Source organism: Zeus faber (genome assembly GCF_960531495.2).
Source record: "Zeus faber genome assembly, chromosome: 7".
Taxonomy (NCBI): domain Eukaryota; kingdom Metazoa; phylum Chordata; class Actinopteri; order Zeiformes; family Zeidae; genus Zeus; species Zeus faber.
The window spans coordinates 27,942,662-27,963,372 of record NC_137203.1 but is presented as its reverse complement, the minus strand read 5'-3'; the positions used below and the strand labels follow the sequence as shown (position 1 = coordinate 27,963,372).

General features: G+C 43.6%; 1 protein-coding gene across 1 annotated transcript; it reads right to left on the bottom strand.

The window, feature by feature from the left end:
• Positions 1–149: 149 nt before the first annotated feature.
• Positions 150–20,627, bottom strand: add2 (adducin 2 (beta)). The gene is made up of 15 exons (XM_080003237.1): positions 20,538–20,627; positions 19,355–19,562; positions 18,723–18,864; positions 17,934–18,085; positions 13,872–13,952; positions 13,612–13,761; positions 11,381–11,524; positions 10,898–10,996; positions 10,209–10,385; positions 9,865–10,110; positions 8,568–8,684; positions 7,270–7,356; positions 7,070–7,190; positions 3,175–3,258; positions 150–1,373 (listed from the first exon to the last, which is right to left on the bottom strand). The coding sequence occupies exons 2-15, from the start codon at positions 19,499–19,501 to the stop codon at positions 1,093–1,095; spliced, it is 2,028 nt and encodes a 675-aa protein (XP_079859363.1). The 5' UTR covers positions 19,502–19,562; positions 20,538–20,627; the 3' UTR covers positions 150–1,092.
• Between the last annotated feature and the right edge of the window lie 84 nt (positions 20,628–20,711).

Genomic DNA, 20,711 nt, shown 5'->3' with positions numbered 1-20,711 from the left:
TAGTCAGTTTAAAATGCATTTTGTCCTCATGACTAAAAGTTTCATTTAATGATCTTTAAAAGTAAAAAAAACAAAACCCAACAGTTTGAAATCAACTTGACCTTTAATGACTAGTACATGTTAACCTGGCAACATCCATTTATGCACTCTAATATGAAATAAATAAATGCGTGGACAAACATCACACGTCAGCGTCTTAAAAACAGGAAGGAAGGTGTTAAAAAGAAAAAAAAGAAATATTACAGCCGTCTAAAGGTATTTTGCACATGTACGTTTTTGTTTGTTTTTAAATAGAAATGAGAAAAGTGGAATGTTTAGTGTTTTCCATTACTGGACACGGAAATACTGCATCGCCAAGCAACCGGCTCTTTCCCTTACATCCAAGTTTGTTTTTTTGGTGGCATTCTTAGCAGCCTGGAGCCTTATGGGACTTATTTCCCTTTTACTTTCTGTTTTTTTTTTTTTTTCTTATAGTCCCTGCTGTAGTAGCTTGTATACGTTGATAGATTGAGGAAAAAACGGCATTCATTCCGTATTTTAACCAGACCACGACCATGATGACGTATAAATACAACATACCGCAGTGATTATATACATGTGTCAAGTGCATGATGTCTATACGTAGGAGGGGTGTAGTAATGTACTATATGTGGTAATATTACTGATGGCGATGTGTCAGAACTTGGTCTCAAACGTGGTATTAAAAAAAAACTAAGACTAAAAAGTAAAAGAAAATGACGAGCTGCGAATGCTTTGGATCAGGCTACCTCTAACTGCAGCTGTGAGACGAGAGAAACAAGGCTCCATACAGTGAACTTCACGGCACAGAGTTGGGTGAAAAAAACGCGAGAAATAATGATGAGGTGACTTTGAGGGGGCAGGATTTGGAGTTTTCCTGCTGTGTTGGCGAGATGAGAAAAAACTAGAATCTTAACAATATCACACTTGGGATGGATAGTAGCTTAAAAAGATCGTTGTAGTAGTTCCTTTTGAACTGCTCGGAGAACCAGGCAAGTGGGCTTCCTGAACCCCCAGCCCAGCCGGAGCATTTCAAAACAACCACTGAAACAATTCTTTTAGAGTACCATCTCCTCAAGCCTCTGCCTTCTCTTTCTGCTTCTTGCTCTTTTTCAGAAACGCCGGTGCCTTGAACTTCTTCTTCTTCTTGGACGGTGACTTGCACGGCGAGCCCTCCGGGGTGCCGCCGCTGCCAGGTGGCTTGATGGTAGGCGCGACGGGGACCTCGCAGGGGGGTGTCGACATGTCGTTGGTGGAGAGGGCCTTCATCCCTTTCTCCAGCTCCTCCGTCGTCTGCTTCTCCTCCTCGCCCTCGCCACCGTTTTGGACGGACGGAGAGTCCGTCTTCCCCTCGTCTGGAGAGACATAAAAGGAACTTCAGAAATTTTGTATTGGAGTTGGGGTGGAGCTGCGTAGCCACGCACCGGACGTCGTGCCGAGTCATGCGTGCGGAATGAAAGGTTGGATGAGGTTCTCACTGTTTCTCTCTCTGCGCTTATTTACTAGGGAGACAAGCTCCGAGCACCAGAGGAGCGCCCAACACCTCACATGCAGAGGAATACAGAAAAAAAGGACGGACACAGAGGGAGACAGGTTGGGTGGTGGGTGGGGAGACCAGTAGACGTAACCATGAACATGTCTGAAATGTGGCAGGCGCACATAAAACGGCCGCTAACCCGCAATCACCATCAATACCTGACCAGCCCATGTTACTCCATAGCCTACCTTAAATTAGACCCTGAAACCCTATTATCCAATTTGAAATGATTTTGGTGAACTGTCGCCTTTGATCTATTTGATCTTGGTATTTTGAGTTGTGTTTCAATTTTTCTTCCAAATCAATTGTTCTATATCTACACAAGTGAAATCACTAATGAATTGACTAATACAGATCCGATGTCTAATCCAGAAAGGAGTATTGTGCCGTAGAAATAGCATTTGCCCCCTTCCGGATGACCTCTATTATTGAACATTTGTCGCATTGACTGGATTCACAAATTGTGATATTAGACCAAGGGAATGTCAGACACGTTTTTTTTAATTATGATTTCATTCATTTAATTGAAAAAAGTCGTCAAACACCCATGTCATCAATGTGGAAATCGGCCCCCCTAAGATTAATACCTGGTCGCACCACTTTAAGCTGCAATAACTGCAGCCAAAAGCTTCCTATTTGTTTGATATCTCTTTCACATGTAAGCTGCTTTCACACATGCACTTTAAACCTGAAATTATCTGGACTTTAACCGGATTAGCTGTATGTGTGAACGCAAATGTTCGAATCGTTTGACCCGGACTTTACCCAGCCAGCACCCTCGTACAAAGTGTAGGTAATGTCCGATTGAGTGGTAGGTGTGAACAGAGCACGTAATTGTCAAGGTTCATTCACAGTGAGCAAGTGGGCGTGTCGTGTGGTGATGACGTCTATCATGCACTAGTTATTTACTTTCGTGTGGATCTTCATGCACGGAGCATAGCTGCTTGGTAATCTTTTCTGCTTTCTTTATTATTCCTTTCCACCCTCTCGTTCATATTAGGTCCAAATACATGGAGTATCAACGCAAAAAAGCTAAACTACTGATAAGTAACCTCGTCCACCATCTTGGGTGTTCTGTAAAACTCTGCAGCGTCATTGCATCACGTCCTGCCTCCTGCACGCTCTACCCAGGCTCCGCCCCTCGCCTAAACCAAACAGATTATTTCCAGGTAGTGTAACCACGTCGGACACGGACAATCTCCATTTTTTTGCTACACGTGTGAAAGGGCAACTCTGGATAATGTCCGGAAAATCGTCCAGACATTCGGAAATTGTCCGGAGTGCATGTGTGAAAGTAGCGGCGGATTTTAATTTTAATTTTAGCACACTCCTCCTTAATTCAGCCAGCATGAACTGCATGACTCAGGCTGTTTCCACAACATGTTGAAACATTGAAATACATTTGTCTGGAAAGGCTACGAAGCCATTTAGAAGGCAGGGCTTATTTTGCACGGCATGGCAAGCATGGTATCTAAAGCGAAGAAACTGATGGACAGAATCCACTTCACAGGAGTAACTCGGCTGTCACAGCAAGTCACCAGGAAGCCTTGAGGAAGCAGCAGAAGAAGAAGAAGAAATCTAATCTTATCTGACTGGTCGGAACGCCCGCCAAGCCTCACCTGAGATTGGGGGGCAGTTGGGGGGAGAGCCCTTGGTAGGAGAGGCAGCGGGGAGGGTGTCCTCGTCATTCACCGCCTCCTCCCCTACGCCCCAACATACACATTACACAGAAACGCACAGTGAAACATGGATTCACAAGGTGAAGGGGAGGAGGGGGGAGAGGGGGACTGGCCAGAGGCCAGTTAGGGTTTAGTGGAGGCCAGAGTGCGGGAAAAGGTTAAAGGGAAGGGTGGAATTGAGTAGGAGCCTTTTACATGTAGGATAAGGGCTATTAGGATATAACAGAGGTTAAATTGGTCAAAATCGCAACATACAAGCCGAACGGGCGGCTTCCTGTAAAAGAAATCACCCCAGAAATAATGGAAAGCAAAACAGGGACACTTTTTCTGCACTATGTAAGGACATTAACAGTTAATCCAGAGCATTATGATAATTAAAGCCTTAAGTTTTTACATAGAATACATATTATTATTATTTTATTGACAAATTTTCCCTCCTATTTTTTATTTACACACACACACACACACACACACACACACACACACACACACACACACACACACACACACACACACACACACACACACACACACACACACACACACACACACACACAGCTACATCATAAAAACCACAGTTGAAGTGAAAAACATCTTCTCGTTCCAATGGCACCTGTCAAGAGGTGGGATATATTAGGAAGCAAGTGAATAGTCAGTACTTGAAGTTGATGTGTTGAAGCAGGAAAAATGGACAAGCGTAAGGTTCTGAGCGTCTTTGACAAAGGCCAAATTGTGATGGACCTGATAGATGACTGGGTCAGAGCATCTCCAAAACGGCAGGTCTTCTGGGGTGTTCCTGGTATGCAGTGGTTAGTAGCTACCAAAATTGGTCCAAGGAAGGACGACTGGTGAACTGGGAACAGGGTCATCGGCGCCCATGAGCTCATTGATGCACGTGAGGAGCAAAGTCTAGTCCGTCTGGTCTGATCCCACAGAAGAGCACAAATTGCTGAAAAAGTTAATGCTGCTATGATAGAAAGGTGTCAGAACACACAGTGCATCACAGCTTGCTGCGTATGGGGCGCGTATCGACAAACCAGTCGATACGCACGTGGAATGCTGGCGCCTGTCCACCGCCGAAAGCACCTACCATGGACACATGAGTGTCAGAACTGGAGCATGAAGTAATGGAAGAAGGTGGCCTTGTCTGATAAATCACGCTTTCTTCTACTTCATGTGGATGGCCGGGGTTAGGGTCCGATCGAGCATCTGTTGGATGTGCTGAAACGACAAACCTGATCCATGGAGACCCCACCTCACATCTTACAGGACTCAAAGGATCTGCTGCTAAGGTCTTGGGGCCAGATATCACAGGACACCTTCAGAGATCTTGTGAAGTCCATGCCTCGACAGGTCAGAGCTGAATTGGCGGCACGAGGGAGAGCTACACAATATTAGTGGTGGTTTTAATGTTGTGGCTGTGTGTGTGTTTGTGTGTTTTGTCAGCAGCCACTGTTGGCCAATTAGCTAATGTATGTAAAAAGCTCCTTGACATCCATACAAAAATATCATTAATATACTGAGTGAAGGAGTGTATGGGGAGTAGGTCCTCAGGAGATAGGGATATGTACAGTTGTGAACCATCTGAATAATTATGGTAATTTATTTTGTGTTTCTTTATAATATGTGCAAGTGGGAGCATATAGAGGTTAAACAATAATGGGCCCAGAATCGAACCTTGGGGCCCTCCACGTATAATATTCGCTTTGTTCGAGACAAAATCTCCAATAGACACAAAGAACTGCCTGTCCTGTAGGTAGGTTCTGAACCAGTACATTAGATATATAGTATATGTGTATGTTTACATGCACAAGAGGCTTCTAGTGTCTCTATTTATGTGCACAAGAATCCAGGATGGCAGAACATGTGCGTTTGTTTGTTTGCTTCTTTCTTTCTTCCTTTAATATTCGAAAACTGTCTCTCAAAATCCTTACTATACTTCACTGACACTACCCTCCAGCTCGCTGCCCTCCTCTGCCTGCTGCTGGCTCTGCCGCACCCCTTGCCCGCCTCTCTGCTGCTTCTATCGGCAGGTGGCCCTCTTCCTCCGCGTGGCTCTCCGCCTGCTTGCTCAGTTGCTGGCGTCCACCCTGTGCACCACTGCTCTGCTGCTAGCCTACTGCCGACTCAGGTGCCTTTCTTCCTTTCCCCTCTCCCATAGCTGTCAGATTCACATTTACACGTACATTTATAAACTGGATTCCCTGATGAACTGAACTGAATCCTTCCACAAATCAGATTACATTTACTGAAACACCTCACGCAACCGTTAGCTTTTTTTATAAAGAGGAAATTTCTTGTGAATGTAGCGTTCGCTAAATCTGTCAGTCAACAACTGGAGTTTTTGGCCTGAAATACTGAACCTTTGGATACCAAAGAGTTTTGTATTACTGCAGTCGGGTGCTATAGGCCACCATACACTGTTTCTGATGCACTTCCAAAGCTGTCGCAGTTACCATCACAGCTGCAGTACAGCGGGATCATTTTTGCAGCGGACCTGAATTTGGGATTGGTATCTAATCTAATCTATCTTTTGGGAAAGTCTGTATCTAATGGTCTTAAAGTTCTCTGTGGCTCACTAAATCTTACCCAAATCACCGGGTGACCCACACAAACTAACCCCAAAAACCCCAGAGAAATCTTGAACTGATTTGTATTTAACTAATGCCCCCCACAAGTACTCCGAGACTGCTGTTTTTGCAAACGATGTTCGTGATCATTGTGTTATTGCTGCAATTACAAATGCCAAAATTCCCAAGTCCAATCCTTGTTTTGTTAGAAAACGACATCTGAAGGACTTTTCTAACATGGTTTCTTACATGCTTTATTTGACCACATCTGGGGAAAAAATCTATCTCATTGATGTTGAAAATGCTTGAAAACTCTTTAAAACCCTTATCAAGCATCTTTAACCTCACTCTTACTCAATATGTCATCCCAAAACTGTGGAGATCTGACCATGTTTTCCCTCTGTTAAAAGGGGGGGACCCTACATCACCTATTTCCAACTCAACATCTTATTAAAAGTCCTTAAAGGATTGGTAAATGAGCAACTGAAGAAGTTCCTGAGTGTTAATATTATTCTTTCATTGTACCAGTCTGGCTTCAGGAAACAACATAGTACCATCACAGCATCCCTAAAGGTTGTAAGCAATATAATTGAGTCACTGGATCACAAAAAAACCTGTGCCACTCTTTTTATTGTTCTTTCAAAGGCCTTCGATACAGTTGACAACCTTATCCAGAACGGCTATTGAATATTGGGTTGTCTGAGCAGGCTGGTCGCCTGAAAATGACCTCTCTGAAAGGACACAATGTGCTAAATTCGATGGCACATCCTCCAGTATACTACATGTTGCGCCAGGGGTCCCCCAAGATTTTGTTTCGGGTCCACTATTGTTTACTATCTATGTTAACAGCCTGGATCAAAATGTTCCTCATGCACAGTTTAATTTTTACGCCGACGATACTGTCATCGGCTCCCTCGACAAAGAGACTTGTAATCTAAATGGGACTTACTCGGCTAAATATAGGTTTAGAAATAAATAAATAATAATAAAATATATACACACACACACACACACAAATATTCCACAATACAATTTTTAATAATTATTTTTTTAATCTTTATTTGATTTTTATTTCCCTTTCTACTTTGTTACTTTCTTTTTGTCGTATTTGAAAAAAAATATAAAACCCAATAAACTTAATGGAAATGATAAACCGAGATTTGTAGTTTTGGCATCAAACTCCTGTGCTTATTATTTGGTTATAGTTGAGAAACTAGGTACGCTCATGCATTTAGTTTATTTTTTCCAACTGTAATGATGATTACCGTTGGTCCCTTCGTCCTGTTTCCTCTGCACCTCCTTGCGGTACTCCTCCAGCTCTTGGTCCGTCAGCTGGTTGAAGGGGTTGGGGGGCTCTGGCTCCGGAGGGAGTTGGGGTTCTGGAGACTAAAGCACATATTGACAAGGCGTAAGTAATTGACATGACAGAGGAGATTACCAAATAAAACCCAAAACCAGAAATTACCGGAGGACTGTTATCCGTTATGACGCTGGCCAGGACTTGGGACTGAGGGCCGGCCGTCTTCATGTCCTGCCTGTTCTGCTGCCGGATCTGAGAAGCAAAGTGAGAAAATAAAATAAACACCAAATTTTTTTTTACTGTACTGTGAGGCTGAATTGGGAAGATTTCAGTAAACCAAACAAGGTAAACCAAACATATAACCTCCCAGCAGCCCCTGGGAGGAGCTAAAATTATTTGGGAAGGAGGGAATATGAACTGATTGTTTGAGGAATTACCACTTGCTGGCAAGACAGTAACTCAGGGCCAGATTTATGTACATGAAATGAACATATTTCTATTTGTGCTTAAAAAAGTGAGTCAAATTAGCATCTGTGTAATATACAGTAATTACACTGTAATAAGCTAGATCAACCCATCCAGTATTAGCCCTTGTCCTGCCGGTTGTATACTTATAATAATAATAATAAAATAATAATAATAACTATTATTAATAATTTACATACATCTCAAACTACATTCTAACTAATAATAACTAACTATAATTAATAATAATGCAATATTCCTATATATATATATATATATATATATATATATATATATATATATATATATATATATATATATATATATATATATATATATTAACACCCGGTCAATAATTGCATCCCAAAGTCACTTAGCCCCTGCCATAGTCCTTTATCTTTATCTGGTACATAGAGCACATTTGTATATTCATTATTGTATCTTTCTTTTTTTTTTTTTTTTTTACTGTTAAGCACTCTTTTTCTATGCTATTTGTCTGATTCCACTATATTGCACCTACCATTACCATGACAAATTCCCTGTACATGAAAATGCACTTGGCCCAAACAGATTCTGATTCTGATTCTGATTCAGATTTACGAAGGAAGCAGATATAATAATGCAATAAGGGAATGGGACCACCTTCTAGTCATGTTTTTGCATGTGAAGCAGAGCAGTGGAATGGTGTAAATTGAGCTGAGTGATGAAAATAAACTTTACATTCAGAGACCATAAAATAGAAATATTGATTAATGAACGAAACAAACCACCAAGAGACGTGGCAGGACATAAAACCACGATCAAAAGAAGCACAGGAGTGGGAGTGGAGGTGGACGGAACCACTGGACCGGCATGTGATCACATCGGAGTGGGTAAAGGATGTACTTGGTATCGATACGTCTTGATCCGAGTCGATCCACACACCAAGCTCTTAAATCCACTGAGCGAGGAAGCTGCCCTTCAACATGTCACTTTCCTGTTAGCCCCCCTCCCCCTACCTTGTTCCGTGTCTCGAGCACTTCTTGAGGGTTGGTGAAAAGAGGAACAAACTGGTTCGGGTTCTCGATCTTAATGGACGTGCTGCCGGCCTGCGTCAGCTCTTCGGCCTTCAGCCACTGAGGGGAAAATAACACCATGTTTGAGGGACCATTAACAAACAAAAAAGAAAGCCTGAGCAAAAGATGGATCGCTTGATGTTTCACGCAATTTCTAGCCGCGTCAGCCATTCATTAAACATAGAAAGCATTTCGGATTTCGTTGTTGTTTTCAGTTAGCAATAACCTCAATTTAGAGATTTGTTAAGTTGTGCGATACAGGAACAGTTTCCAAACTATCCATTGAACTGGAAATGAGAGAACATGTGTCCCATCGGGGGTTCAGAGACTGTACTGTTTCTTGTCTGCGTATTACAATCAGTGTTTGACAGCACTACCATAATCTGCCACCAGGGGGCAGACGAGGTGGCAATTGCTGCCAAGCCCTGCAATGCAGAGAAGAGATAGAGAGAGAGAGGGAGGGAGGGAGGGAGGGAGGGAGGGAGAACCAGGCGGTGGGGAGAGCTAGTCTCCTCCCACTGGTGTGAGGGGTCTGAGGTATTGTTTTGTCTCCAAAGGACTCCATCGCTCCTGCTCCGCTGCATGTTTCCCCCAGAGGGATTGGAGCAGAACGAGCTCTGCTTAATGTTACATCTCCCATTTACACCGAGACAGAAAGGGGCTGCGTCAGCGCACGTGCCGCCAGCAGGGAAAACCGCTGTTTTTGGGATTATTATGAATCCAAGTGCCCTTGGTGTATTCACGAAACGGACAAACACGCAAAATTCTTGGACACGTATTGATTTCTCATGCCCCTTTTACGTATAATGTTGCCAGTGGTTTGTTTTTGCAGAAGGATAATCAATTGTTTTGTAATCAGGCAGGGGAAAAAAAACAACCTGCTGTACAGTCAGGGGTAGTGAATTTGCTGCCTGCCTCCCTCTCTCTTTCATCCCTCTTCCTTTATCCACACACCTCTGAAACATTTTTCCCTCTCTTCTCGGCCCTAAGCACCGTTACATGTCACCCCTGATCGTGGGCGAGATCCTCTTCATTTCTCCAGCATCGATTTTGTCATTACCTTCCCCTTGTTGCTGATTGGGGACAAATGGCGGTTGCGTGAATCCAGAGCATTTGCATAAACAAGGACACTCCCCACAGACCCACACATCCACAGACACACCCACATCTACACAACGACACTACACACACACACACACACACACACACACACACACACACACTCCCCTGGGCATCTCACTGTTGTACGCTGGTGGCCCAGGCTGGCCTCGTCCTGGTTGACCTTCTGATAGGTGTTGGGGGTGTTGAGCCAGCGGGTCCTCTCCTGCTGGCGCTGGGCAAAGGGGTGCTGTCGCATGGACAGGTGACTGCCGTCATCCTCAAACAGATGGAAGGCGGTGGCGGTAGCGGGGACCTCCACCTCCCGCCGAGTCCGCGAGCGCTCCAGTAGCACGGGGAAGCGGTAGGCGTAGCCAGTGCGATAGCCCTGGAAGGAGGAAAGAGCAGAAGCAGATCATGGACCACATCTGAGATAACCGACTGAATGTGACTGGACTGTTAAGCGTTGACGAACTGCGGGCGAACCAAGTTGTCCATTGTCCTCATTAGGGCCTCGAACTCATGCTCCCCAAGTCGGCTCTTGTGCAGGGGGCCGAAGGTGGAGCCGGCCCAGCCCACGGTGCCGGTCGGGTTGGGTCTGTGGGTGGACCGGTCCAGCAGGATCAGGTTCTGTTGGCCTCCCGCGCAGCATAACGCCGACACCTGGCACAGCCACACAGGAGGCATCTCAACACCCACTACAATGACTTTCATTGGTACATCTGGGGGTTTGAGTGCCTTACTCAAAGGTGCCAGAGCAGCATGCGGGGGACAATGTCATTCATTTGTTTTCCCTAGCGGAATGGAAAGTACGGTCCACAACACATTGTGCAGGTCAGCCTGCTAAAAACTAAAATAGCAAGCCAAGCTCAAAGCATTCATGCATAAAAGCTTAAAAAAAATCTTTGCAAGAAATGGTTGCTTGGTTTAAATACACACGCACACACACACACCCAAGCCCTTTCCCACATGGATACAGCTCTTACAAATCGCCTTTGTGCTTACTTTGTGATTGTCTGCATATTTGGTATGAAAGCTTAAAACATTGTAGCCTGTGTCGAGTCAGCCGTTTTATGGGTGTATACAATGTGTGTGTGTGTGTGTGTGTGTGTGTGTGTGTGTGTGTGTGTGTGTGTGTGTGTGTATGTGTGTGTGTGTGTGTGTGTGTGTGTTACCTGGATATGGCAGGCGGCCTGGATGTGGTAGATGGTGTAGAAGGCCTCCTCCATGGACTCCCCCAGGGCCACAATGCCATGGTTCCGTAGCACCAGTACCTGCGATAAACGACACTGACTTGAGAATGCACTTTGGGATAAACAAGGATTCCGCCATACTTTTAGTTTACATTTATTATAGTATCTCACATTGTGTGAAATATGGGAAATCTGGAATGTTGAAAGACTAGTTTTCATCCCATGTCGGACGATGGTATTCTGCCCGAACCCTATATTAAAGAGAATTAATTGACTAATGACGCAAGTGTCTTCAGATTTTATCCTGAGTATAGGCTGTAAATAGGCATAAACGATGACCTTTATGCACAATAAATCCTTGTCCTTGTCCTTGTGGCACCAGTGTCACATGTGAGAGGCATGGGAGAGTGCAAGGTGTCTGAGGATCTCCCATTAATCCATGCGCCATAATCCATAGCCACGTACCTTGCAGGTTGGCCCGAGGCTCTTTTGTAGCTCTACCCTATCCTCCTCCGCCACCATGGCCCCGTTATAGTCATAGTAAGCCATGTCGCCCACCAGCAGAGCCTCGTGGGACAGCGGCAGGAGGCCACACTTCATAGCTGACACCTGGACAGGGAATTATGGACAGATTATTGTTATTATTATGTATTTATTTATCTCGCTTCTTTGTTTTGCACAGCCTTTTCTGGTAAGAGAGTGACTGAGAGAGTCACCCTGTTTCACACGGGGCTGTTTTTGTTTAATTCACTTAGGAAACAGAGTAAATTAAATACATCCACAATAAAAACACACTGTTTTAATTTGCTTTGTTCGGAGAAAAGATCACACTGATCGCGCGGTGGAGCGGGCTGTGGAGCTGCTCCGCTGCTGAGCCGCTCTGCCGCTCTGCCGCGAGGAGATCGCTCCCAAAAAAATCCCTGCCCCCTTCTCACAGACCGGCGGCAAATGGCCCGCAGCTGGGCACTGGTCCACAGCCCGGTGGTTGGGAAACTCTGCTCTACGGAGTCTGACATGGGACGCACTGGGCTTCAGTGGAGCAGCGATATCTCCCTCTCCATTAAGCATTTACGCCACTGCTCTACACTTGCCTGTTTTACGAATTGTCAGTCTTAAATACATTTAAATCATCATACAACACATACAACAATTAAAACATTAAATAATTGTCGGACAGTAGCCGAGTTATTTGATTTAAAGTGAAAATATAAAATTGAAAAGAAATTCTTGGAGGAGCTGCGCCGGTGCTATGCAAAATTCTGACAGGGCTATAGCACCGGCATGTCCCTTGCAAAACATGTTTTATTGCAGTAATACTCTACCCTGTATATGCGAAACAAACTGAAATGAAAGTTCTGTCACAAGACTGTTGTTATGCATCAATGCGCATGCGCATTTTTAAGTCGGTATATGGAAATCCTTCCTCTAACCCCTCTCCAACATCTCTCCATCTCCTCAACGTCTCCAACTTCTCTCCAACCTTTACCCAACCTCTCTCCAACAGGGCTCAACATTAACTTCTCAATGTTGTTTTCAGGCTGACAACCAGGCTTCAGATTTTGGTTTCTAAAACTGAAAATGTGGTTGCAAATTTTTGTCACCTTATATTTTGAGTAATAAACATACTAACCCAGTTATACGTTGGCTTAATAATAAAAATGTGACATAAAAGAATGTTTAAAAGCTTTATATGCGAACAACATTCTTTGTAGTTTGTGTTTTATCTGATACTTTACAGAATTTTAAATCTTAAGAGGGGTGTGAAGAGCTGTGATAACACAAACTCCTCTGATCACAATTAGCCTGTGTCTCTGTCTCTCTCTTACAACCACATGTATATGCTCACCACACAGACAAAAAAAATCTCAACAGTCTTGTTTGTCCCTTCATTGTTATCAATGTTAAATTTTAATTTGCATCTTTCCATTCAAAAGTAGCTCTCCACCAGATGAGGTCTGACCCATGCTTATCATTAATGCAGTCTGTCTACAAAGATAGGAACTGGTCATTGTATTTTAATGGCTATATGTTGACAAATTTGACCAAATTGAAAAAGAGTAAACCAAAAGACATTTCCTGTAAAATGTAATTTTTATTTCGTTTTATAAGTACACAATATAATTCCAGTCTAGTTTTAACTAAAATGTTTTTTTTACACCCGGTTTTAATTTTTTTTAGTTTAGCCTTACTTAACTGTACAGGGATGCAAACACATGTATGTATGGGGAAAAAGGTCTTAAATATACTCATGGTGGTAGCCAGCGGTTCACCGAGTTCCCATGAACCCATGATTGCTTCCGACACGCATTACAGTTTTCCTAGCCCGTGAACGCAGCATTGCTTCCTGCTTGAGCTTTTCAGCTAGTCCATGTCTAAGTTCAAACGTAATATCAGAGTGTCTACTAGTTAATCGATCACGGATTGTTGTTCTGTCAGACGGATAAAAAATAAAAATAAAAAATGCTAAAATGGGTCGCAAATAGTCTTTATAGTCAAGTTTAATAGTCAACATGAAAAACAATCATGATAACATTGTGGATCGTGATCCTACCTGCAAAGAATCGTGATATGGTATTTTTGCCATTTCGCCCACCCCGAACTCAACCTCTCTGCAACCTCTTTCCAATCATTCTCAAACCTCTCTCCAACATCTCTCCGTCCTTTCTCCCAGCATCCAAATGGAGCAGATCACTCACCGCTGCTGTGGTCGGTGTGTGGAGGTGAAGCAGGCAGCGCACGTCAGGCCGGGCGGAGTAAATGGCCGAGTGCAGGCCGAACATCTCTGTGTCCACGCCCAGGCCAGTGCTGCCCTTCTCCACCACCTCGCCCAGAACGTTCACTTTCACCTGGAACCATCACAGAAGCAAACAAAGGAAACAAAGATTTTCAACAGATGTGCAGATACTTACTTAAATAATTACAATATAACGCAGGTTCCTAATCTTGGAGCACTCACCAGACTTGATGCAGTGACCTCGCCGTAGGCCAGACCGTCCGGCAGCACCAGAAAGTGTTCCTGTTCCTTACTCACACGCAGCTGATGAGGAAACATCATCCAGACAGAGAGAGAGAGAGAGAGCAGTATTATAAACAGTTATTATTATTATTATTAACAGTTAAACATTATTAACAGTATTATTTGCCACCTGTCTACTACCCAGTACACCATCATAAGAAGGTCTACCTTGGTCATGTAATATTAATTGTTTCATCGGGGCTTGTTAAATACAATACAAATACTAATAGTAAATATAGCTGCAGGCAGCAATACACAGGGTCCAGGGTAGTCGGCCCCTTCGATAAATTGTGACTGTAGAAGTTCATTCGTTCCGGCCTTGTCAGATCCACCACGCGTAGGGTTGCCACCTTCAATGTGGAAAAAATAAGGGACACCTTGCCAGCGGCCCCATGCCTGGGGCACACAAATCGAATGGGGGTCTGGGGGTCCATTATGCATCAATTTCAAAGTCATCTCTGCTGCTTTGAACATGAACGTAAAGGAAATGAAGAGCTGATATGAGTAAAAGACAGTTGAATCAATTATATTAAGGATTAAGACAAAACATCATAGACATTGGCAAAATGTTTGGTTTGTCAAAATAAACTATTCGGTATATTTGGAAGAGGCAAAAAAACATTGATAAACTGGGAAATAGCAAGTAACCTGGTAGACCACAGAGACCACTACGGTGGATAACTGAACTATATATTTATTTGTGAAAATAAATTCCCTTTTTTACTGTCACACTGATCAGAACAACTCTCCTGGATGTAGGCATTGAAATAAAGACCAACCATATCCAGAGTGAGGGAAATGTGGAGAAACAAAATAATTGCTAATTTATCTAGGTTGTGTGAACTTATATGCTTGTATATAGGAATGTAATTAACCTTCAGTCCAACACCTTTCAGGAAGGATGTGGCAGCCTAGCCTTTGGAAGATTCATTTCCACCAAGTGGGTTGTTGGATAAATTTCTCTCTCACGCAAGCACGGAGGGGGGTCTTCTGCTTACATCCTCAGAGAAGTTGTAACTTGTGTATCTGGAGAATGGCACGATGATGACTTTAAACACAGTACAATCTAATAACAACAGTACAGTTCTGGGGTATCACGAATTGAGCGATTCCACTCTGTGTCCTCTGCCCTTGTGGTGCTCGGACGTGGTACTCCCCTGCTGAGTGTTGCTTCAGGTCGGACAGTCCACCATGGACGACAGGAAATACTTGATGGCGAACTGTACAGTTTGCCTTGCACGCACTGACAGGACCGACCCACTCGTGGTCCTGTGGGTCAAAACTGTATTTGGACAGCCTCTTTCTTTTTACGGGCGGACTTCAGCCGGAGGTATTCGCTGACATTTTTAAGTACCGCCCTTCTGAGTCTCCGTAACCAGGGCAACGCTGACGTGGAGTGACGGACAACGTGCCTGTCATTCTGATTAAATACTTCTCCGCCGTGTCTTGTGAAACTCTTTTGGTTTTATCATTTCTCATGTCATTTCAAGCATGTGAAAACATAGTGTATGCATTGGAGTAGGGTTTGCACGAAAACATGGGAGAAATCACGTCCCTTATTGATTCAGTAAGGCAGAATGGGACAGTTCATTTTATTTTCCAACACAGGACGATATCATATTATAAGGGACTGGTGTCAACCATAGCTGCACGCCACTGCGCTTTGTTTAATCCAATTGTCTTCTGGTAATACCTTAACCTAATTATTTTCAAACGTAATAAAGATTACTCACTGAGTAATTTTGTCTGGTTCTTGTTACAGCTAGCAACAATTCAGGAAGACTGTAAACGTCAACTTGCGCATGCTAGCAAGGATTTCTCCATTGCAGTAGACATCTGTGCGTGGCGCCATCTTGGTGAGGTTGCGATTGTTGGTCACAAACTTCTTCCATAATACTGAACCACCAATCTGGATGAAACTTGAACGACGCCATGGTGGAACTGCCCTGTATACATATCTCATTCTTTTTGTCTATGGATTTGTCGAATCAATGACATTCATAAAGTTCTGTGGTCAATTACATCTGCACATACCGCCATCTTTGTGAAGTGCCGATTATTGACACTAGACGCGACTGCAATGCTATCATGTGACCTGTGTGTGCTGTCATTTGTGCATACGCACATGTTGATGTTAATGATAATAAATACAGTTTTTTACTAAGTTATTCCACAATAATGGACTGATCTGGATCATAGTTGGACAATGGGATGTCAGAACTGCCCTGAATACACCTTTTATTCATCTTGTCTGTTAGTGTGGCGGATCCATGACATCCACACACCACTGACCTCAGTTTTGTTACAGTTATGAAGCAATACCTGTACAGGTAAAAGTGACAAAGCGCAATTCAGTTTGAATAGCAGTTGAAAGATTCACACGGAAAGGAAAATGACCATGTGTGTAAAAATACCAAAATGTCTGTAGGTGCTTTAAAAGTTCAAACACAATAAGACCGCTAATTAAAAGTTGATCAAAAAGCCATTTCAAAAGGTAATCACATTGAGCTTAAAGACTGGTATTTAGTGAAAAATAAGCAGTATCATAAAAGTAATGTTTGTTCGTGACCCAAGGATGAAACGATGATGAAACGACCAGTTAAAGTTTCCAAAGAAAAATTGGTCACGGGAGATTGGAGTGGAAGTGGAAAGAAAATCGGTAAATTTGTTCTAAATCCATGAATGAAATCCTTTCCTCCAAGTCCTTGCATTTTAGGTTAGGTGATGATTTAACTTCAAATTGTTAAGAAATCGTTTCCAGTTCTGAATTGAGTGCTGTTGTGTAAAATGTGCGAGAGAGATTGGCCAAGTCGTAAGAAAGACCGGACACATGCAGAAGTCAGAGGAATGGCATGGCACACTTTTTACAATGAAATAATCCCACGGCACAAAACTATCCTGCTTACCACTAATAATGTCCGAAACACATAGAACTGTGCTAATTATTATGGCCTACTAATAACAATGGATGACTCGGGAATGATCCGTTCGCAGCAAACAAAAGTTTTACAGTAAATTACTCGTGAGTCAGGAGCCACAATGGCAAAAAAGTGGGTCTTTAAAATAAAATCCAAGGCCACAGAACTATAGACATAATTCAAATTGAGTGTGACTGATAAACTCTGATGCATTACCAACTGCATCAAACGAACAAAGATTTGCTGAGTGACTCTGAAAAAATCAAACCTTTCATCAGTACTAATAGTTCTCGCGTTCATTGTGAAACTTGAGTGTGTTCTGATGAATATGGAGCTGATATTCTGCCTGTAACTGATGGATTAGCACAGCCTTGCAATTCTGATCTTGCAACACAACAGCTAGTTTCCATTATTTATGTACCCTCTTTCCTCAAATAGTAACCAGACCCTTACCTCAACTGCGGAGGTTACCAGGCCTTTATTGGAAGCAGGCTTGTATTAGAGGCAGGCTTTTATATCTAATTTCCTCTGTTTAATAAGTATATTTTATCATATCCTAGTATGAATTTTAAGTCGAACTTCCGTCTGGGTGCCATGCCATGCAAACACGTGTATGGTGAAAAAAGAGAGAGCAAGTAGCTACCCTAAAAGTCACACTTGTGGTGGTAGCCAACGGGGATTTACAGTTTTCCAAGTTCGCCTTAAACGCATCACTTCCTGCTTAGAGTGCTGGAGAGCGAGCACGGCAGCACTCAAGAGTGGGACATCTACAATTAAAACACACTGTTTTAGTTTGCTTTGTTTGGGAGCGAAGCTTCGTACCAGAACGCTCCCGCTCCGATCAGTTTTTCCCCAAGGTCTTTATTTGAGGCAGGCTTGTATTTGTTCATGTAGACCACGCCCCCGCAATTTACAAGAGGCCCGGTTTTTATTTGACGACCCGTTTATATTTGAGGAAATATGGTATTTAAAGTGGAATTCAAAACATTCTCACAGCACAATAATGTGCCGCGGCACAGTGGTTGAAAAACCCCTGAAATAGACGGATAGACATTGTAAGAATCCGGGTGTTTGTGGTACTGACCGTGAGGCCGTTGTGGCTGAGCTGCGCCCAGCCGTGGAGGTCGAAGAGGCGGTGGACGCTGGCCAGCTTGCAGCGCATCAGCCGCTCCCCCTTCACCATGCTGCCCGGCTCCCAGCCGTGCAGGTCGTTGATGGGCGTCACCATCATCATGTCTGTTTGAGTGTGGGAAATGATGCATGGGGAGAAGAAAGCAGTGTTATGACAATGTTTTTGTAAACGAGCCTGGATTACTGTCTTTTTGTCAAAGGTGGAAAAATTGGGGTCCAGAAAGGAAAACTCCTGCCGTGCTTTTGCTTCAGCCATGCACCATCCAGCCGCACCTCTGGGTTGAAACTAATTTGCAAATCCACATGGTTGACTCAAGATCCTGAAGTGGAGTTTTACTTTGACTGAACCCGGATTTTCCACATAAAACATGGTTGTACATAGTTGAATGATGTATTAGGCCTAATTGAACACCTTAAAGTGGCTCGACATTATCATATAACAGAGCGAACATAATAAACAACAAGTCTGATGGCTGAAAATATATATAAAAAAGATAAAATTTGGAATTGAATTCAAATAGAAAGAAATTTCTCTCTCTCACTTCTAAACAATGCATGACAGAATGTGATAGCATATCCAATAAGACCTGACATGAATATAGGTACATAATGACCATTGTGTATGTTCTGGGACCCTCGAGGACAAGAAGGGTTCCCACAGTATTATCGCTTAAGGCCTATAGCCTAACTTTGGAACAGGCGGCGATTTTACAGCGAATCGCTGCTCCAAAAATGCACCTACTGGAGGGGGAGACGGGCAGGTTGGCGGGGGAGCCGTGGGAGGACATGAAGTCGGCCAACTGCCGTAGAGCCCAGAGGTTGGAGGAGCTGCCGCCTTTCTTCATCTGCTCCTGGATCAGCACGTCCAGCTCCTCCTTGAACGACTACGCATACAAACACACACACACATACGCAAACAGACAAGTGTTTCATAGACACACACACACACACACACACCTCCATGCTCTGATTAAACACTCCTACCCTACAGAGGCGAGTAAGCAATTTCATGAGTCACCCTCTCTGGGTGAATCAACTCTCTCGCAAATACTCCCAACACCTCGCTCGCAATTTTACCTTACCTAAATGTAACTACTCTCTGAATGTGTTCCAGTGTTGATTGGGAAGCAGATTAAAATGTGAGCAGAGATAATCATATCTATGGGAATCTGGCAAGGGGGGCGGGGAACATGGATAAGGGGGAGGGAGAGAGACAGAGAGAGAGAGAGAGATAGAGGGAGAGAGAGGGAGAGAGAGGGAGAGAGAGAGAGAGAGAGAGAGAGGAGGATTGAATAGGATTGGATAAGGGGGACTCAGGCAAACAGATGGCAGACCCGCTTTCCCCCACCCCTCACCCTCACCCTCACCCCTCACCGGGCTCTGCAGCAGGCTGGAGATGCGCTTCTTGTGAGGGGCTCCCGATCCGGGCGTGGATTGCTGGGAGGACTGGAGCACCTCTGGAAAGCCATCGCTGGGGCTGCGCTGCACCGGGGTGCCAATCGGGGTGGGGGACTTACTCATCTTCTTCTCGTGGCGCTTTCTGCAGTCAGTGCCTTACAACCTAGGGGTGGGGCAGGGGGAGCTGTGGAAAGCCCAAGAAATAATAACAAAAAGGTGAGGTGAACTCGAGCCTAGATAAAAATGCATGCCTCAAAAATAAAGCAGTCTTAATTCTGCTCTTAATTTATTGTAAATTGTTGATTGTACTGTTAAAGTACCGGATCGATAAGCAGTATCGGTAAGAGAAGTAGTACTGTTCAAATCTTAACGATACCTGTCCCTACTCGTGCCCCGTTCCTCGAAATAAAACAACTCAAAACACAGTTTTAAATTGTCTTATTTGGGGGAACGGGGCACAGCTCTCTGCCATTGGGGCCCACGGAGAGCCACGGAGAGCCATGTTCGCATCTGTGTCCGGATGATTCACACATATAAAAATATATTTATGATTCTCCTTTTTTATAATTCCTCATTGAAATATCATCCTTGTGCATTTTGTAAGCTTCTATCTGGTTTATTCTGTTATTGAAATGCCCACTGACTGACAACCCCCCCCCCCCCCCCACCCACCCCCACCAACTGTTTGACTTGAAAAATCTGACTCGACTGACTGGTTTCCGACTGATGTTTCGACTCATCGACTTTCAGGGGGCAGCCCTAATTTGTAGTTTCAATAAATGACGAGAGAATATGACCTCAAATATCAGAAATATTTGAGGGAACTAGTTTAATTTAAGATAACAATTTTAGTCGATTGCCATTGAACCATACAGTTCAATGTAATGAAGAAGATATTGTGACATATGACATGATCTAAAACTTCATTATAAATATCATGATGATAAATTCTACATATTACTCAGCCATAAATTATTTAAAGAAATTGCACACAAGGTGTAAACTATTGGAACTCCCTGTAAATAAATACATTTAGTCTGGAGATTCATGTAAAAAGGCTTAGAAATCCACATGAGACAACTGTGTACCACTCACTCGCCATTGCATTTACATAGATATTGTACAAATAAGATGAACACCGACCCCCTCTCCTTCCTACCATCACATTAGGGATGCTGTATTCCTCAGAGTATGGACCAGCAGGAGCGCAGCACGGAGGCGAAATGCAGCATTAGCAGTAAGAGCTCAGACGCTGCCGGCTGTAGAAGAGAGAGAGAGAGAGAGAGAGAGAGAGAGAAAAGAAAAACAGAAGGGAAACAGGAAGTTAGCAGAT